The sequence below is a fragment of the Girardinichthys multiradiatus genome, chromosome 10 (assembly GCF_021462225.1).
Source record: "Girardinichthys multiradiatus isolate DD_20200921_A chromosome 10, DD_fGirMul_XY1, whole genome shotgun sequence".
In the NCBI taxonomy this organism is placed as follows: domain Eukaryota; kingdom Metazoa; phylum Chordata; class Actinopteri; order Cyprinodontiformes; family Goodeidae; genus Girardinichthys; species Girardinichthys multiradiatus.
Genome location: NC_061803.1, coordinates 6,333,609 through 6,354,640, shown reverse-complemented (window position 1 = coordinate 6,354,640; position 21,032 = coordinate 6,333,609). Strand labels below are relative to the sequence as shown.

Here is a 21,032-nt window from a genome sequence, read left to right as displayed (position 1 = left end):
CTGTGTGGCATTGACCTGTTCTCTAATCTGAGCTGCTGTTAACCTGCGATTTCTGAGGCTGTTGACTCGGATGAACTTATCATCCGCAGCAGAGGTGACTCTTGGTCTTCCTTTCCTGGGGTAGTCCTCATGTGAGCCAGTTTCTTTGTAGCGCTTGATGGTTTTTGGGACTGCACTTGGGGACACTTTCAAAGCTTTCCTAATTGTTCGGACTGATTGATCTTCAGTAATGATGGCCACTCGTTTTTCTTTACTTAGCTGCTTTTTTCTTGCCATAAAACAAATTCTAACAGTCCATTCAGTAGGACTATCAGCTGTGTACTGTATCCACCTCCTGCACAACACAACTGATGGTCCCAACCCCATTTATAAGTAATGAAATACCACTTATTAAACTTGACAGGGCACACCTGTGAAGTGAAAACCATATCGGGTGACTACCTCTTGACGCTCATCAACAGAATGCCAAGATTGTGTGTAGCAGTAATCAAAGCAAAAGGTGGCTACTTTGAAGAACCTAGAATATAAGACATATTTTCAGTTGTTTCACACGTTTTTGTTCAGTATATAATTCCACATGTGTTAATTCATAGTTTTGATGCCTTCAGTGTGAAGCTACAATATTCATAGTCACGAAAATAAAGAAAACTCTTTGAATGAGGTGTGTCCAAACTTTTGGTCTGTACTGTACATGAATTTACAGAGCCATGTAAGAATGACTTTGTGCCCTTACGCATATCAATTGTTTTTGCTTTTTTGTCACACTAAATGTTTGAGATTATACTAATTTTAAAATCAGACAAGGGCAACATGAAAAAAGCTTTCCAAACCAACTAAACATTATGAGAAAAAAACAACTGCCCTCTAAGCAAACTGGTTCCGCCACCCTTGACAGCAAAAGCTGCTATCAATCAGCCAGGGGGTTTGGGTCTTTGTGTTGCTGCATAACCCATGTGCTCTTGACCTTAAATTCATGAACTATTCTGCTAGAGAGCAAAATTAATGGTTCCATAAGTTAGGGAAAGTTTCCCAGGTCCAGAAGCAGCAAAGCAGATCCAGACTATCATATAAACATGTTTGACCACTGGTATGGTGTTCTTTTTCTGAAAAACCGTGTTTAGTCTTATGATAGATATAAAATTCCACTTTTGTCTCATGAGTCCACAGAATTTTACCCAACGTATTAAGGATCATCAATTTGTTTTTGGCAAATGTAAGATGGGCCTTTGTATAATTTTTGGCTAAAATATTGGACTTTAGGATTTTAAGTATAATCCATGGCTCCACCAATTATGGTCATCCAAGTTCTAAAGCAGCAAAGCAGCCCCAGATCATTACATTACCACCACATCACATTGCTGTCGATGTGATGTTATGTTTTTTCTGAAATGCTGGTAATTTTATGACAAATGTAATGGGATTCACATCTTCCAAAAAGTTCCACTTTTATCTTGTCAGTCCCCAGACATTTTTCATCAGATGGATCATCAGTTTGAAGGTTTTTGTGTTTTATTGGTCAGTGTTGGTTTTTTCCTTGGAACTCTCCCGTTTTTACCATTCTCTGTCTTTTTGTTGAATTTTGAACACTGACCTTTACTAAGGCTAGTGACAGCTTCTGAGTCTTAAATGTTGTTCCTTTTCTTTCCTTCTTTTGTCAAAAGGGCTCTTAGATAAATTTTGGGAGGCTGGGCACCGCTGGCAAGTTTCACCATTGTTCCATTTCTTCTCCTTTTGTAGATAATGGCTCTGATTGTGGTTAACTGCACTCCCAAAGCGCTGGAAATTTATTTGTAACTCTTTCCAGGCAGATAGATGTGAATTACTTTGTTTCTCATCTAGTATTGAATTCCTTTAGACTGGGGTATGATGTTTTGATTTTTGAGATTGTTTTAACTACTTCATGTTGTCAGAAGGCTTTTATATAATTTATTTCTTGATTTTACAGGTCTGCTATTATAAGGAACCTCAACTAATGAACCACAATAAATAAATGATTTAACAGAGAGGGCGACATATATATATATATATATATATATATATATATATATATATATATATATACATATATATACATATATATATATATATATATATATATATATATATATATATATATATATACATATATATATATATATATATATATATATATATATATATATATATATGTATTGACAGCACAGCTCGGAGAATATACTTTTATACACAGCGTTTGCATGTTCTCCCTGTGCAAGCTTAGAATTTTGTTGCGTACTCTAGCTTCCTCCAACAGCTCAAACATTTTTTGTCATTTCATTGTTATGTATTCTATGCAGTCATATTGCATTCAATAAAAATCTACATTCAATCGCACAGCAATCTTTGCTGCTTATACCTTTACAAACACATTGTTGCGGCCAAAGACCAGAGAGGCGCAACCATTATATACTGTAGTACTACCACCAAAACAGGAAATGCTGGGATGTAAAAAAAAAACAATTGTAAGAGAAAAAATATGTCTGTTTGAAAACTGACCAGTGTGAGAATAAAATGTAAAAAAAAATTATTTAAAGATGGTAAAAACTGAATGTGTTAGCCTCTTATACATTTCATTTTGTTTCACATCACAGATTACAGAAGCACTGTAATTAAAAAATCAACATTGTTAATTGTGCTCATCAGCAACTATTTCTTATGCAACTCTCAATAGATACATACAGAGGGCAACTCAAATCACTAATTAAATTCCCCTCAATATTTTATTAGCGCTGTGTAATTATCATTATTTCCTACAAGTACTATAATGAGGAAAGATCTGATGGATACTTGTGGTCAAGTATCTGGCAGCGGTTAAACCCCTCTACATTTTGCATTTTGTTAAACTGTCACCCATGATAGAAAATTGTATAACTTTTGTATTCTTTTCCCAGTTTTCTTTCAGTATGAATCAATAAGGGGGAAATTAGTGTTCAGGGACACAACTGACCTACAGACAGCTCATGTCCATGTCGATAATGGACTTCATGCCTGTTAATGTGTTTATCCACTTTGCATGCTGCTTTCATTCTCATTTTGTTCAAATGTAGGTATTTTGAGGATGGCATATACAATAACTTACAAAAGTATTTATAACTCTTAAACATTTTATTTTCCGGTTTTGTCATCTTACAGCTACAAAGATCTGTGTATTTTCAAAGGGATTTTTCTGTAATTGAGTGTGTCTGCTAACATTTATTTAAGAAGTGGAAGAAAAATTATATATGGTTTCAAGATTTCTTAAAAATAATGTAAAAAGTGCGGCATGCATTTATATTCAGCCCCTTTTATGCTGATAAAATAATCCAGTAGAACCAACTGCCTTTAAAATTAATCTAATTAGTAAACAGCTGTGTCCAGCTGTCTGCAATTTAATCTCAGGCCTTAAGGCCTAAGAGATTTTTCAGGGAACATTGGTGAACAAAAAACATGAAGACCACAGCAGACAAGTCAAAGATTTGAACTTCTTTCCAAAATTGTTACGAGGTTTAAAGGAGTAATACACTATCAATTTGAGTACAGGTAGGGACAAATCCAATAGGAGATGTAGCCAAGCATCCCATTGTAATTCTAGAGAAAATGCAGAAATCAACAGTTCAGGTGGGAAAATCTGTTGACAGGAAAACTTTTAGTCGTGCTGCACTCCACAAATCTGGCCTTCATGCCGAAAAAAATTTGATTGTTGAAAGGAAGCCATAATACATACAACCTAAAGTTTGTCCACGTGGGGGACACAGCAAACATGGGGAAGACAGTGCACAAATCAGACAGGACCACAACTGAACTTTCTGGGCTGAAAGTGAAGTGTGGTGGTAAACTAACACTCCACATAACCATAATGAGAATGCTTTTCTTCAGCAGGGACAGGGAAGCTGGTCAGATGTGATAAAAAGATGGATAGAGCTGAATACAGGGTAAATCTAAATGTTCTCATGATAACAGCTAGAAAGTCTCCCGTGTTTGAGCAGCAGACCAACTTTCTCATAACTCCAGTCAGCCATTGAGATGAAAAAGTTAGCTAAAATGCAGTGTTCGACCGACATGTTGGTTTTAAATTAAGTAATTGGGTAATACATCATGCCGTTCTTAAAATAAATACTTTATTGAAAAAGATTTAATTTCAGTAACTATGAACACACTATGCTCTTACTTAAAACTGACAGACAGTTTGGATACAGCAGTATAACATACTCACTTTCATTGGACCATTAATGAGAGCTTAATCCGCAGTAATTGCCTAAATAGGGCATTCTGAAATCAGCAGACTGACCAAAGAGCTCATCCATATCCTTATACACCTTTCTACATCTGGAGTTCTGGGCAATTACATCTTTTCCTATCAAGATATCTTACCATCTTATGCTCAGATCAGTTTTACATGTTTTAGCTTTTTTTTTTTTTTTTTTTTACATCATTTAGCATTGATCTATGCATTGATGATATAAAACACCAGAGCATTTTATTTAGTGAAAATGTGCTAAGAAAACTGCTTTTTGTTTCATTTTGCTGAAAAAAAATAATTTGCTCATGTGGCCACAAACTTTAAAAATAAAGCTCTATTGCAAAAACACCGTAACTTATACACTATGATCATGATGTACACCACTAATGCATTATAAAGAGAAGAATCAACTAGTCAGTCTGCAGATGACACTGACATAATGAATTACACCATATTCTTCCATAGTTTAAAGCAAGCCTAGCAAGAAACAAGCTCAACACTTTCAAGCTTGCCTGACATTTGCAGTTGCTGACAAGAATAAGCCAAATGGCTTCTTGAGAAAACCTTTGGGATCAAACAAGACAAAGACAGAACATATGTTTGGAGGAGTTGGTTTTTCATTTTCAAGCCTATGAAAACTGTACCAACTGCTAATCATGGTGGTGGTAGAATCATGCCGAGGGTCTTTTTCACTGCCAGTGATACTGATGCATTGCAAAAGGTGGATGAAATAATTAGGTCAGAAAACTACCTCCAACTCTTTTAACTTCACCTAAAATCTTCAGCTAGTCATAACTTTGACACAATTGTTTGCTCCAAAAAGACAATAATACCTTCCAAAGATCAGAACTGGTTTTAGAACGGATGGACCATGTTAAGCCTCTGGGTAACAATGCATTAATTAAAATGTGAAAGAACAGGAGCTGAGTAATCGTTTGTCAAATCTTTCCCTGCCAAGTCTACTCGGGAGATTAGGGGCAAATAAACAAAGCCATTAGAGCTGATTGTTTTGTGTGTTCTAATAATTAAATTACATACAAAGAAAAACTTGGTTCAAAAGCAAAACAAAAAATAGGTTCAAGTTGCTCCTATCTGTGGTATCTGATGGGCATGTCTGCATCTGCATGTATTTAGCACAATCTGCACTGTGAATCTAGTGCTGAAATACAACAGACAGGTCAGTAAAACACTCACAAAAAGAAGAAGAATTTTTCAAAATGGCAATTTTTATCTCATCGAAAAATTTATTTAAATGTGGAGTAGAGATACAAATGGAGAAAAACGTTCCTTTTGCAAAATGTCTATTTTAACAACTAGACTTTAACTCCTGAAACAGTTAGGATAGATTTAATTATGCATTATGCAGTCCATGCAGATGTTGTTCATCTGAAACTGCATTTACCTAATTTCAAGAACTGTTGAAATGCTGATTATGTTTTTATGATTTCCTGATGCATAAATCTTAAAATATAAAATTTTTTCATAACTGCAGGTAACTTGACACACCAGATGGTTTGATATACAGACCCACTGAAGCTGATGAGAAAAGAGCAGAAAGTTTCAAAAAGTATTTGGCAGATTATGAAACGAACCATCTGTTCATCACCAGTTTGCTCATGAGGCCCTGAACAGTAGAACTTAGTCGAACTTCCTCTTGCCAGGACAGAAACAAAAACATATAGTAAATGCAGAAAATAAACCTTCTCAGCATGCTTATGCGTTTCTCCTCTATCAATGATTAAACACTTTCTTATTATAACTGTTACTATAGGACCTTATTCTCTAATTTCCCTAGAAGCAACTGCATTTTGAGTACTGTAACGCCTGAAACTTGTCCAGACTGAAAACAGCACAATAAGAATGAACAAAGCCAATATGAATAGGGGATTTGTCTCACATTCTGATCTTACTACACCTAAAACAATACTGATCTGGTTTTATTTATTCTGGACCTTGTACAGAAACGTTAAAGATGTGTGTCAGCTGGCGAAAAAAACAAAGCTGGTGGATATCCATACTCACGCTTTACTAAACTGTGTGCTCTGTGTGCTCAATTTTGCAATCTCTGCGCACAGGTTACTAAACTGTGCTCTCGGTTTTGCATTCTGTGCACACTGATTACAAGACTGTGCTCTCAGTTTCTGCAATCCATCAACACATTAGACATTTAACACCCAGGTTGACTTCACCCCACCCTCTGTCAGATACCCTCTGCCCACCCAGCAGAAAGCACCTGCAATGAGATGAGGTACCTCCCCGCCAATTTAGGAGGTCCCTATGCCCAGCAATGCACCAAAGGCCTCCAGGCCAGGGCCGGGCACCAGCACATGCACTGGCCCAAAACCTCGGTGACATACCCACCAGGACCCAGCCCCCCCAGGCATAGCCAGGGCCCCAGTCCAGGGGCAACATGCCCCAGGAACCTCGAGCCCCCAAGTGCATCTCAGACCTACCCAAGAGAAGCGCAGCCACCAGGCCAATAACCTATGTGCACCGGCACAGGCCCCCCAAAAGCATTACATGCAGCCACCAGATGTCATCCCTGAGAGCCACCAAAGCCCCACCCTGATGGGGGCCACAGCCCAGCGATCCCAACCCATGGACACCTCAGATGGCCCAAACCCAGACACTCCCCCGTATCAGCAACAACACCCTACAGTTTGAAGCCAAAGGTCCCCCACCCCCACTAGGTGATGGAGCAGATTAAAGGGGCCCAGAGAGACTGATCGGATGTGGAGGCAGAGGCTGTCTCCAGAGGTATGAAATCCTTTGTAAACCAGAGTGCGTGGATGTAATTGTCTGGTATATTGCCTGTGCACTGAAAGAAAGTATTATGCGGTGCAAAATATATACAGTTGTGTGTACATGTCATTGACCAAATATGCGCTACAACGCGCTCAACTTTTGTTCAGAATCAGCTTCTTATCACTGGTAACGACGCGGCTTTCCTCTCACTCATTCCTGCAGCTTCACAATGCTTTAAAAAGTGAGTTCAATAGCGAAGCAAAAACGCTGGGCTTTGTCCTGTCCATCGGACGCTCAGCGTCTCTGAGGGTCTATGGGGCAGCCTCGGCTGCAGCAAAACGAGACGAGTCATTGGATAAATGCTGGGCTTTGTCCCACCCATCAGACGTTCAGCGTCTCTGAGGGTCTATGGGGCAGTGGGCTGGCCTCGGCCGGCCCGGACGCTCAGCTTCTACATGATGATTGGATGATCTGTCTGAGGCTGAATCCCTTTTTGATTGACAGCGAAATGTGCGAATCAGCGATCTTGAAATTGAGCTTCCCCTCCTTGAAAGACCAGCATGTGCCACTGATATATATATATACAAATAAATGAACTGAAAAACAGTCTCTATGATGTCTCTATGCTAATCTCTGTTAATGTCAGTGAAGATTGTTGTGATTAGCATGTTTGCTATTTTCTAAAATAAAACAGGGTTTCTACAAGTCTACAGAAATTATTTAGGGATGAAAATGTTAATGTTTAGTCAATAAAAAATTTGAAAGTATTACATTTGTACATCTGCTCATCAGTTGCTATTTCCACTGTTTTCATTGTTTATTTTGGCAAAATGCACTCAGTTGTCCAATGAGTTGTAGTCTAGCCTAGCTTAGTAATAATAGATTTATTACATTCTGACAAAACTATATGCTCAATGATGCAAAGCAATAAGCCCTGTTGAAAGGAATTAATCTTTTTCCTCAAATCAGCAAAAGAATTCTGCTCCTGGAAGCAGTTAAGTGCATGAGTTACTATATGATCAGACATTTAAAACCAAAGTTATTTAAAACCATCTATACTTCTGCATGGCAAAGTGTATATTTAGAAAAACATGAAAGAAGATCCTCCAATAGTTTGATACAACCTTTTGTCAGTAACCTATGAAACTGGGTATATACTGTGGGTGTTGAAGTTTGTTTTTTCACTGCAGAAACCAGATGTTTACATAAAAAGATAAATAAATGTTTACCTCTCTGTCTGACAATAAATCACAATGAACTTCTCTGTGTAAGGTCATTTAGGGTAGTGAAGTGAAGATTTGGTGAGGGCTGTTTATTGGTATCAAGATTCAAAGTTATCATTTCAAAACTGCTGAAATTCTCCCCAGTACTGTTCCCAGGTTTTAAGATCCTTTTAATGGGATGACAGAACTGGTGCAGAATGGGTTTCTCTGGCTGCTTTGAGCATCGAGTAGTGGAGCGCTTCCCCTGCCCCAACTGTTGCTCTACACTGACAGTAAGCTGGTTTAAAGAAAGTACAGTTGGCGAGATGCAAACTGGTTGGAAAGCTATTTTAAATAAAATCAAAAAGTACATTTAATACTTTGTTAGTTTAAATATTTACGGTGATACCGTTATCCCAGGAAACCTAACTATTCTTTCTCAAGATATCCAGTCATATTTAATCAGTTTGAGTAATACTGAAAAGTTCATTTTTTTCAGTAACTCAATTAAATCAATTAATTACACACCGACTGTTTTCAAGGCTTTATTTCTGTTTATTATGATGATTTTCTGCTTAAAGGCAATGCAAACACAACGTTTAAAATTAGAAAAAACATCAGATCAATTAAAACATTTTCAACACTGAATGTGGGCTTAATGACAGGTATGTGAAATACCTGCTTAAAGATTGTTATTTTCAAAAAGTATTATTAATCTGACAAAACAAGCCTCATCAGAAAGTATATTCTAATTTATTGAATATGACTGTAAATCTCATGCCAGTCCTTGTTCCTTGTATGAAAAATAGACATTACCTATGAAGATTCAGAATATTTCCTTTGATCCTTGGGTAGAGTTTAAATAGCACCGTTACCAAGCAAGTGGTTATTTGACCTTAAAAACATGTTACATTTTGAGCTTAATTTTGGGTCAAAAAGGTTTTGAATAGGTTTGTCTTATTTGACAAGAAAAAAGAGAGAGAGCAAGAAACAGTAAAAAAGAAAATCAGAGATGAAAAAAAGGAAAAAACAAGACAATGTTCAGGAAAACTTGATAATTTTACATTTGGAGAGCATGAACTTCAGCTTCACTCTTGTTTCAGGGAAACTTTTATTGGAAAAACATGAAAAAAACATTGTTTGCCCCAAAGTTTATAACTTAAAGTCAAATTAATCTCACCTCATCAGAATCAATTTTTGAAGTCAGACATGTTCGGAAATAGTTTTACAAGCAACCTTGCTGAGACAAAAAGATATATCCCTCTTTTCAGTGTACCCATTTAATGTGATGCAACAGTCGGCAGCAGCTGCATCTAAAAGCAGCGAAGAAACTACCAAAGGTAATAAAATCCAACCATCAGCAACTCAGAGGCTCTGTAATAAAGACTTAATTGTATCTTTTTGGTGCTCTGGTCACACAGTGATTTAGGTCATTTCCTCTGCAACACAGATTGGATTTAAGTGACACTGTTGTTACAGGCCTAATGAATTAATGAGTGCAGGCTGCATGCCAAGCATCATCTAGTGCTGTTTAACACAACCTGCCGAGACAAGGCAAGGATGTGATATGCAGACTGAGCTCTTTGTTAAACGGTCGAACAAAGACGTGTGTTTGAATAGGTTAAGAACAGACATCAACTGTTTTTTCTTTTTTTGTATAAAGCACTGATTTTCATTTTTAGATTTTTATTTATTTTATTTCAATTTCTCTCTTAGAATTACACATATTACACATAATTTTTTTTTTGTCATTTTGAGCTAAAACATAATATGACAGCTGTACAGCCCTTGTAGATGTATTTGTTCTAATTGGAAAGTAAAATCTCAGATTATACTGTAGATTACTGAGCAGTAAAATGATGAGCACATGTGAATTGAAAAATCCCTGTTTCTTTTTTAGTAGAAATTTATACTTATGCTTTCTCCTTAATACTACAAAAACATGTCCCAGTTAAACAGTATATGCTTTAATGATGTATTAAAACCCTTCTTTTCAAATTGGAACTAAACCTCCACTACATCTATGTTATAACCACCGATGAGTATGGATCAATGCCAAAAACTGTTGAGCGTAAATTTACGCGAGCAAAAGTGATAGCTATGGGTGCAGAATTTTATGCTGTTCGCAGAAGCAGCTATTGCTCTTTTTGGCAGAGGCTGGGTGGATGCAGTCTGCATCATATCACTTCACACAACTGGTTACAGTTCTTGTACTCTGTGATTGGCCATCAGAACAAGATGAAGAACAAGAAGTAGTATCGGAGAGACCCAGGACAGGCCTGGCAGACCATCGGGAGGTATGTATGTCTTACAATGAATATTGGGTGTAACACAGCTTATTTCCTTAGCTCGACATTCAGTTATAATATTTTAGTAACTTACCTTACATTGCCAATGCTATCTGCCTGAAGCATGTAGTTCTGAACTTGACATAACCTAAAGCTAGCTGACTAGCATGTCTTTTTTTGTTTTTTGTATGTCTGTATAACAGGCACAACAAAACGCAGTCAGGGAAGTGGTTGCTTTGTTAAGGAAAACCCTGACTAATGAAGCAGAACCCTCTTCACAAAACCGTAAGTGTGCTTTAAACATTGTGTAAGATTATTTAGCAGTGTGTCATTCCATTAAGATACCATTTTATTGTTTCCAATGGCTGCACAGTATGTTTCACTGAACCCTTTATAAACTGTATTATTTTCAGGCTTTGTGAAGTGACACATTTTCTATCAATTAGTAAACTGAAAACCTCTGCTTAGGTGGCATAGGTTAATGTTACGGCTTGCGAGATATAGGACCCCAGAATGCAGACGAGCAGGCAGCGTGATGGTGAGTGAAAAAGGTTTAATAACAAAAACTCACTCACAGCAGGAGGCAGGAACAAAACAACAAATGGGCAGGTGAGACAGGCATGGCATGATCAAAAATCAAGACATGATCTGAGAAATGTTTCCGCGATCACTAACTGAACAGGTGTGTATATATGGAGTGAAAACCAGGTGGAGCAAGGAGACAGATTAACTTAGAGCAGGTGAACCAAATAAACTTAATTGACAGACAGAACAAAAACAGGAATTCAAGAATACAAGCTAATAGAAATCAAACTAGAAAAACATGAAATCAAAGCATAACCAGAAGCCCAATCCAAGAAAACAACTTAGCAAAACATGAATACAAAAACTAAAGCATGACCAGCAAAACAAACAGAAGAATGATTCAAAACATCAACTGTGAAAAAGATATAAAGAAAAAACCCAAAACAAAAACCAAACAACCCCAAATCACAACAGGTTATGGGTGTTCCTTATTATATTTATACTATTCATTAGGATTGTTTCTGCTCTAGAAACACATAGTTGTATTTAAAATGTTTAATTTTAACCCTGTTATTAATTAAACAATCAGGCAGCTTATATGCATATTTTATTATTTATTTCAGGTTTTGTACTTTCAATACTGAACAATATTGTTGAACCCCTATCAATATAGTAACAGTAAAATAAAACCGTAACTGGAAAAAATGTGTGTCTAAGCTTTTTTCTTATTTTTACATTTTGAAACACTCTATACTTAAGGGGCTTCTCTTTGTTCCTGCCCCTACGCAAAAAAGTGTGTTCTGATGATCAGTGTGATGAAACGTCAATTTGACCATCAATGTGGAGTGTACCATGGTGGCACATGTGGATAATTTCTCTGTTTTCAAGATTAGAATACTCAGGTGGTCATAGTTAGAAATAAAAATAAATGAAATCTCTACAATGTTAGGTTCTTCTTTTGAAATGGTGAATAGTAGAATATAAAGAAAAGCCATTTTCAGACAAATTTGAGGTACTTGTGCTTTAGTATGTCCCTTTAATGCAAATTTATCCATATGCTCCACAGCATCTTCAAATAATCCAATTCACACAACATATTTTAAGATGTGCTAATGTTGAATGTTTGTGACTGAAGGATAAATTGTTTATTTTTGGTCTGAAAAATGTTTTACTCCTACTTAAAAAATAAATAAGGAACTCTTGGATAAACAAGATGCTCCCCAAGCTCATGAAAAGTTGACGTTTGCAGAGATACATGGTTCTCAAAGGACAATAATACTATAAACATGATCTTCTTCAATATGATTACTGCACATTAAACTTCCCAAGAGTATGAGCTCAAACATCTGCAGCAGCAATATTCAAGACACACATTAATGCAGCAGCCTTATTAATTCAAAACCATCAGATAGAATGGTTTCACACTGACAGGGAACATTTTACTGAACAATAAGTATTTTTACTTCATGCTCAATACTTACATGTATGTTGTTTTATTTTACAGTGTGGTATTAGTGCTTTTCCCTAATAATTATCTAAATAGTTCTGCCACTGATTACATCTCACAACTCATGGAAATCAAAACTCCATATCTCAGAATATTATAATTAATAATGTAAAATGTAGAGATATCGACTGGAGAAGAGCCTTTAAGCTCTTAGTCAGGTTCAGTACTTCATGCTTCTGTCTGCTGACAAACTTAATTGAGATGCTGGTTTCCTTTTCCAGCAAGACTTGGCACCAGCCCACAGTGCCAAAATTTGCAGAAACTAGATTGATGACGGTTTTGTGAAGATGGTTCAGCTTCATTAGCCAGGGCACTCCTTAACAAGGGAACCACTCACCTCAAAGTATTTTGTAACTTTGCCTTTTACACAAACATGAACAAACAAACAAACAAAAAAAAGAAGCTAGTCAGCTAGCTTCTTCTTGACAGCCAATCACAGAGGACAGAGACTGTAACCAATCATGTGAAGTGATATGATGCCGACTGGATCCGCCCACCCACTGACAAAAAGAGCAAGCTTGCAAAAGCTGCAGCAGAGAAATTCTATGTAAGTTCTCATTTTTAAATATATACATTTAAAAAAGGCATTGATGTGTTAATTTACCAGTGAAGCTGCCTGCAAACAGCCCCACGGCATGAATTTGCCAACACCATGGTTAACAGCTGGCAAAGTGGCTTTGGTTTCAAAGTGTTTCTTTGAATCTTTTAAACAGACTTCCTCCCACTGTAGCCCAAAACCCCAATCTTTGTCTCATTTGGTCATCAAAACATTTAACCAGAAAGCACTTGACTGGCTTCAGTGGAACTTAAAGGTGTTTATTTTGGTGGCCAACGTAAAGCTTGCTTTAGTTGACAGTGACACTAGTGTTTTAATAGTTTCCAGTTCATTGTAAGCTTCAACCTTGAGGGTTCCTGGGTTACCCCTAAACATTTGAAACATTTTCTTCTTTTGTTATGATCTGTGGATGACAGCTTGGGTCAGATGTTTAACATTTTGATAGAAATGGGTGTTCCAACAGGACATTGATCTGTAACATATCAAAAGTTGTTCTGGAATAGAAAAATCTGGCTTTTGGAAATCAACTCTACTAAAGATTCGTCAACAATGCTCAAGTTTCAAGTCCATGCCAGGAAAACTCTTAACATGTCTGAAGTGTTTAAACATTCAACCTGAATTATACCAGAAGGTTTTTGATGGCTACAAAAAATCATGTGATGAAGATGCCATTTCTTGTGAGGTGTTTAAGCATATATTGGTAGGGGCATATGACATGTATGAGCATGCATTTATATTTTTGACAACCATGACAGAATGTTTCAAAGGAAGAAAAAACTAATTTGAATGAAGAAAATGTCTGGCAATTGTCAGTGCACACCATGACAACCTCCAAAAATTGTTTTAACACCAATTATGGAAGGATTGAAAAAAGAAAAACAAATTACAAGTATTTTACCATTGGGACTTTCTTCATCTATGGCCACGATGGTAGCAGGAGGACCAGAACGGGAAAGTTTACATTCTGAAACAACAACAAAAAATCAAGATAAGATTACACTAATACCTCTTGGGTGTTATTTTTCTTCACATCTACTTTGTTTAAAAATATATATATATATATATAAAACTTCATTGGAATGCCTGTGGGTGGTTTTATTTGATAAACACTTAGTATTTATGAGAAAAATAATTTAGAAGAGCCCTGAAGTGTATACAAAAAGCTGCCAGGACAACAGCACTAAACTCATAAAGATAAATAAAGAATGAGCTTTGCAGAAATAGCCTATACTTTATTAAGCTCATTGCTCTTTCCTCAGTGAGGAAGAAAGCAAAAGAATTTTACAACTTCAATGTAATGTAGTGTAAAACGAGGTGCGGTAAGAGAAGCAGGAACTGACAGTAAAAACAGATTAAAGCCCCATTTTTTTAAGAGACAGGCTTAATCCGCTATAACCATCTCCGCTGGGTCAGCAAGATAAATTAACCAGCACAGTATGTGAGCACATTTAACAAAGGAAGAAAAAGGAGATCAGGCTTACCCTCATATTGCCAGTCTGCAGTTAGTTACAGCCACACCACACCGAGATGGATGGAGAAGGATATAAGTCAAGGAGGGATTGGGAGAAGAAAAAAATCAGAAGAGAAATATATGAATAAATAAGCAGGGCAAAGAGAGGCAAGAAGACAAAGAGTAGTGTCAAAAAATAAAAACTGAAAGCAGATTTAAAAAAAAAAAAAAATTGAATTAGATACAGGTGTGTGGACAAGTCAATGTGTCAGACTCCTGAAGCTTTAGTTGCCCACTTACTACACCCTATTAATATGCGAGGAAAACATGGTCACCTTGGCTGGAGGCAGAAAATTGTCACATTCACAGTAAAATGGCTGCTAACACTCAGTTGTTCCTTCAACAGCAACCTGTCCCTGCCAGGATACATGAAAATAACCCACCAGCATTAAACAACAGCCCAACATTAGACTACAGCTACAGAGGATTGTTGGGAAAATCCCAGAGGAAGCCTGGAAGATGGATATCTGCTCACTGAGAAAAAAGACTTAATGGAACAGTGATCCCACTCTTTCTTCCTCTCACTATGCAGCTCTCCCTCATCCTCTCCATTATAACACATTATTGCATGAGATAGATAATTTAAACAATCATCTGTATTGTTTTTAATAGCAGCAGAAAGTTAAAAGAATATATACAAATTACACCAAAGTTGATTCGACTGTCCCAGAGCACCATATACACCTACATAAGTGCTGAAAAAGATAGATTTTTGCACCCAGTCATGCAAAGTTGGACACAAGAAATGCTTTCATGTCTGACTGATTTTAAGCTGGCCCTTTCAAATAACACAAAGGTGATTACGAATAACAATTGGTTCATTTCTGGGACAGTTAAAGGACATATCATGCTCTAAAATTCTTCCTTCTACCATTTAAATCATTTAGTTGAAGTCTGTAAACAGTGAAGCTGCAATGCTTTGGTCTGAATTCTGTTATTGTAGCTCTAAAGGCCCCTCTGTTACCCCTATTCTGAGGTGCTTCTGAGAGCAACTTGTTTTGGTGCGGTCTCTTTGGATGCAAATGAGGCACTTTAAACCTCACCCCCCTCCAGGTTGCAGAGCCTTCCACTACACCCCATTGGGCAATTTTTGTTTGTTTTAGTTTGATAGCAGAGATAGAATTACCTAGCAGTGCAGAAACATTTTGTTCCTAAATTGATTAAAAGATGTCAACAACGGAAGACTTGTCCATTCAGCCTCATATGTTTGAGCCAGAGTCTGACCCAGAGCGAGAAGAGAATAAAGACGACGAACCTGCAGAACCAAGCCTTCAAATGAATACTGTATATTACTGTATTTGCACCCTTTACATCCATACCAAGCAACTACAATATGAAGCGTAGTTTTACTATAGTGCCCATGCATTTAAAACAACTATTTAACACCCACATCCCTGATGGTAAGGGAAGGTGTAATGAATTGTGTGGGTTAATACACCCAACAACCAGACATTAAGACTTATCCACTTGCAGCTTTCGGCATACTTAACCTTGGACTACAAGATTGCAGCGAGATATGAAAATGATGGATTCACAAAATTGGTTGGCTGGAAGTCCATGACATTATTTCACAGTTCCACAGCAAATATTGTGACCATCAGAACACAAATATTGTTTATATTAATAAATGTAATAGGGAATAGAGAAAACTCAACGGATTGAAAAATATGATCCAAACAAAATATAAAGATATGTACGCAACACCTGAAGAAACTAAATTAAACTTTTCTACACTCCTACAGACACCAAGTATACAACAAATGTATTTAAGAGCTAAAAAAAAAGTTAATTTTGGATTAAACTAAAATATTTAGTAGATATATGCCTGGCAGCAAGTCTAATAAGAAAACAATAATCTAGATAGGTTTTTAGTTGTGCTAATATTAAAAATTATATTTTTTTAGCCAGCAGCTTTTTAATTAAAATCCTTGCATATTTATTTGGTCTACAACACATTCAGTTTTATCTTGAGGGTTCATCTGGATACAATTCTTTTTATTTTTTAGAAATTAAAAATTTACAAACAAAAACCAATTATTTGTGAAACACGCTCATAAGCCCCACAAAGATGTTTCCAAAAATGTACGAATACCCAACAATGACACTAAAATTACTTAAACCCTACGTTTACTTAGAATATATTTAAGGGGCCTGCAAGAAAATCTACACAACTGAAGACATGAGGAAACAACACAAGAAATAAAAGAATCATAGCCAACAAGATAAATAAGCTGAGAATTTTAATGGATAAAAACATGAATAATATAGTGTGATAAAAACACATATTTTTAACATAAATTAGATACAAAAAATGACTTAAATAAAAAACGTTCATGCTGCTACGTTTTAAAGGAGTTGTGATGTAGATGTGTTGTTATAACAAAAAAGAGCCTTTCCAGTAGGTAATAAAACCATGTGCTTACAGTCATGTGAAAAAAGTGGGAAAACATCAACTAATATAGATAACCAATGTAAACTAAAGAACAGAGCTTTAAAAAATGTCAGAAAAAACGTTTGTGGCAGTTTATGTATATGGCAAGGTCCAAAAAGTCTGCAAGTGGAGGACATTCAAAAGAACTGCCCGCAAGGCCAGGAATAATGTCCTTTAGTCATGATTCTAAAATGTAATTATTTTGACACAAGAACAGAGGACATAAACCAAATTCAGTATTATAGGAAAATAATTTCATATCGGCTGTGACACATAGATCTGGAAGTGCCAAGGTTCGGTAATATTTTGCTGTAGTGGCATCTGGTAAGTTCATCATCATCATAGAATCCACCATGAGTTTTACCATGTAACAGAGAGTGCTTGAGAAGACGTTTAGACAATCTGTGAAAAATTAAAGCTAAATTAGACTGGACACAGCAACATGACAATTACCCAAAACATGCCACTAAACCTAATACGGACTGGCTGAGAATTCAGAAATGGAAAGTCGAATGGAACAGCTGGCAATAAGCTCAGAAAAGTTGTTTTTACTGATTAAAGTTGAATTAAGCCAGTAGTGATAGGACCTGGTGTATCAATTTCCAATAGACCTGTCAGAAAGCTGAGGTTGAGAGCATGGATCAGAGGTAATGCAGTCACTTTGAAGTGAAATTTTGTTGGATAGTAAACAACTTCCAAATCTTTTTAAGGAAGAGTGGTCAGAATATTTTATATGGTGGTTGATGATGTATGAGAAGCATCTGGTTATTCCTAATTTTGAAACCTTATTTTATCCACACTACTTGTAATTTTATCATTCATGTTTGCTGGATGGTTAATAAACTTTTCTGTGGTCCACAAAGTGTTCAATGTACTTTAGATATACTTCTGCTTTGCTTGGACTGTAAAGAATCAGAACATTCACCCCACTTGGGAATCATATTGTCATGGCCTTAGTTAATTATATTACAGAACATATTACAGAACATATAAAATCAAATATAATCCAAAGCACTGCAACAGTTTAAATTGCAGTTAGAAATTTACTGTGTAAATATTTTAATCCAACCTCAATTTCTCTACGCATTTCTTTCCAAATAGGCAAACTTTCAGTTTTCTTTTTATGGTGTGTTATCAATAGTCCTTCACAGCCTAGAGGCATTTTCAAAGTAGTTTCTTTGGTTATTGTTTGTTTTATACAGATTTTTTAGGGTCAATATTAAAAAGGCGCAACATTTCTTTCCAAAGGGGTGTCAGTCTCACACAAAACATTTCTGTTTTGGTCAAAAGCTAACTTGTCTGAAGAAGCTAGTTTAATGTGAACATATCTTTTTCTGAGACTCTTATTTTGAATTAAAACTTGAAGTAGTTCTGTCGTACTAACAGAGTTAACAAAGTGAACTGAATGGACTGCTCACCAGGCTTACTGACAACACTAACATTAGCATTGAAGAAGCCTCCACCATATTTCAGTTGTTTCTGTGTTAGCATTTTGAGTAACTGGTGGTAAAGAAATGCAAAACGTGACAAACAAATAATGTGTGAGCACTCTGAAAATGTCATAACAGGATAATCATTAGCCAATAACAATGCTTAAAGCTGTTTTATAAGAGCTATTTAAGAGTTTTTAATACATCTGAGCTGCAATTATTATATGTAGTTCATATTTTACATTAATAAAGGATGTCTAATTTAGTTATAAAATGGGGGAGCAAAGTTGGAATAAAACAACAACCCCCCCCCCCAACCTGAAAAGAAATCAAATCAATATGAAAAAATAGGATTTTCCACTTGGTGTGGCTTAGTAGGGCAGAATGTAATGTTTTTGGCAGGACAGTTTCATTCTATTTTGCAAGTCTATTTTTTGCGAGTATATGCTAATTTTTAAGACCATCCTTTCTATCCGAGACCAACATATATTATTATGCCTCAAAAATTCATAGAAAGGTCCCAGTAAAGGGGAGATAAAGTTGACCCACCAATAATATGCCCCTAATTCACCTTGGGAGGTAGTAACAAACCCGTAACAGATGCAAATGATACGATGTGAATTGTGCACAACAACTCGGATTTTAATGAAAGCCGTAAAAATGCATTTGAAAAGTTGGCATGAGGATCACAGCAGAGTTCAGCCTGGTGGAAGGATTTCCCTAGGGAAATTTTGCACACATGTTCGTATGCATACACTTAAGGTAAATACGGCATATTGATCATCTACTGCAGCATCCCTGCCCTAATACTCCTAAATCAAATGGTTGAATTCCCTCATCAGCATGTGATTCAGCTCTGTAGAGGCCTGATAATGAGCCATTTCATTCCAGTGTGTTGGGGAAGGCATGCATCTAAAAGTTGCAGGATGGCAGCTCTCGAGAACTGGACTTAGGCATCTCATATCTACTGAATGCCAAATTTGAGGTAATAGTTCTTGTTGGGGCTACGATGCTATATATTTTAGTCCATCTATAAAACTATTAACTTTTGTATATTTCATAGAAACAGCTAAATAAATGGGTGCATTGTCTCTTGCAATATTATATATTTAAATAGTGCCACCAAATTAAAATAAATTTGTTTTCTATTAGATATTTACACAACAAAGGATCGTCATTTGAGCTGAGAAGTTTAGAAGAATAAATGTCTATGCCTGAATTTATCAAAAGGTTGGAGTTAAGCAGTTTAACAAACAGAGAAAACAGAATCCACTGGAAATGGCACTGCACAGAAAATAAGTGAAAAAGCAGCTAAAGTCTGAAGAAGATGATGAACTTGCTGCATTAAAAACTTATACAGAGCAACATGCTGGATTGCCTGCTGTCTCACCCACTGCTCATACCAGGAGGTAGGAAAAGCATTTAGGTTGAAAAAAACAAAAACCAAGTCAAAACAGATACTGAAAGTCTAGATTAACTTGGTGTTACTTTATTGTTTCCAGTGTGAACAAGCCGTAGTAAGGGAAGGAATATTCGCGTGTTTCATCTTCTTCTTCATCATGCTGTTTTCCTTTCTGGTCAGTGTTTGTAAATGGTAAATGGACTGAACTTATATAGTGCCTTTCCAGTCATACAGACCGCTCAAAGCGCTTTACACTAGAGCCACATTCACCTGGAATTGGAACCCACAACCTTCTGATTGCGAGACAACTACTCGTCCTACTGAGCCACAGTCACCCCTTTGTATTCAGGTTTGTCCTCCCAAATTAGCAGCTGCTGTTTTTCATTATGTTATCCAGGCAGTGTAATCTGCTTTCAAAGGTTAATTTTGAACTGCAATCAAACCAAATGAAGGTAACATTTTTGCCCCCCCAAATTGAACCAAGTCCCCCCGGACTGTCTTTGTGTAAAAGTGACTTTAGAAGCAAGCAAAGTAATGAGTGGTGATTCAAGGCTGTAAGGCAAGGTGTGCAATACAGTTTAATACAGTGTGCAATTTACAGTAATGCAATACAAGACAAGAGCTCTGCCTTAAGTTGAACGTTTTAGAAAATTCTTGCCTACATTGCGGAAAAGGTTATGGTCCAGAATTTTGCCATCAGTCTTGTGAGGCTTGCCTAAAGGTTCATCTCAGGCCAGCAACCTGGAAAGACGTATAAGCCATGGAACAACAATCACTAGTTACATCACACTCCACCAGCTGGCCAGTGTGTGTAGGCATAGATGACAGATGTGTATCCTGTGCTTGACTGCCTTTTTATCCTTCAGTGTAAGCTGATGCCCCTCATATTTTACTAACCAGCCATTTGTTCTCTGTGGGTCAGCTCTCTTTGCTTCTCATTCCTGCTTCCGCTCCTTTCCTTTCCCACGTCTTCACATCACCCAAAGTAATTCTACTTCTCAGTCTGATTTTCCCTCACAAAATTATAAAAAATAGATATCAGGAGACTGGTTTATAACTTTAAGGAGCAGATGAACATGAAGAGATAACAGATGGAGGTAAATGTTTTATATTTGGAAGACAGGTCGTGCCAATATAAAATCTAGCTCTCTGTGCATATACTTTTTAACACAGTTTTTTTTTTCATTTGAATTTAAATT

At 36.6% G+C, this 21,032-nt stretch overlaps 1 protein-coding gene across 1 annotated transcript in view; it reads right to left on the bottom strand.

Annotated features, from left to right (window-relative positions):
* LOC124874972 (protocadherin-15-like) overlaps nucleotides 1–21,032 on the bottom strand; it is a 346,908-nt gene that overhangs the window by 264,240 nt on the left and 61,636 nt on the right. The window contains exons 3-4 of the mRNA XM_047376690.1: nucleotides 14,542–14,556; nucleotides 13,959–14,024 (exon numbers count right to left, since the gene is read on the bottom strand). Coding sequence (XP_047232646.1) covers nucleotides 13,959–14,024; nucleotides 14,542–14,556 — 81 coding nt within the window. The remainder of the gene's footprint in view (nucleotides 1–13,958; nucleotides 14,025–14,541; nucleotides 14,557–21,032) is intronic.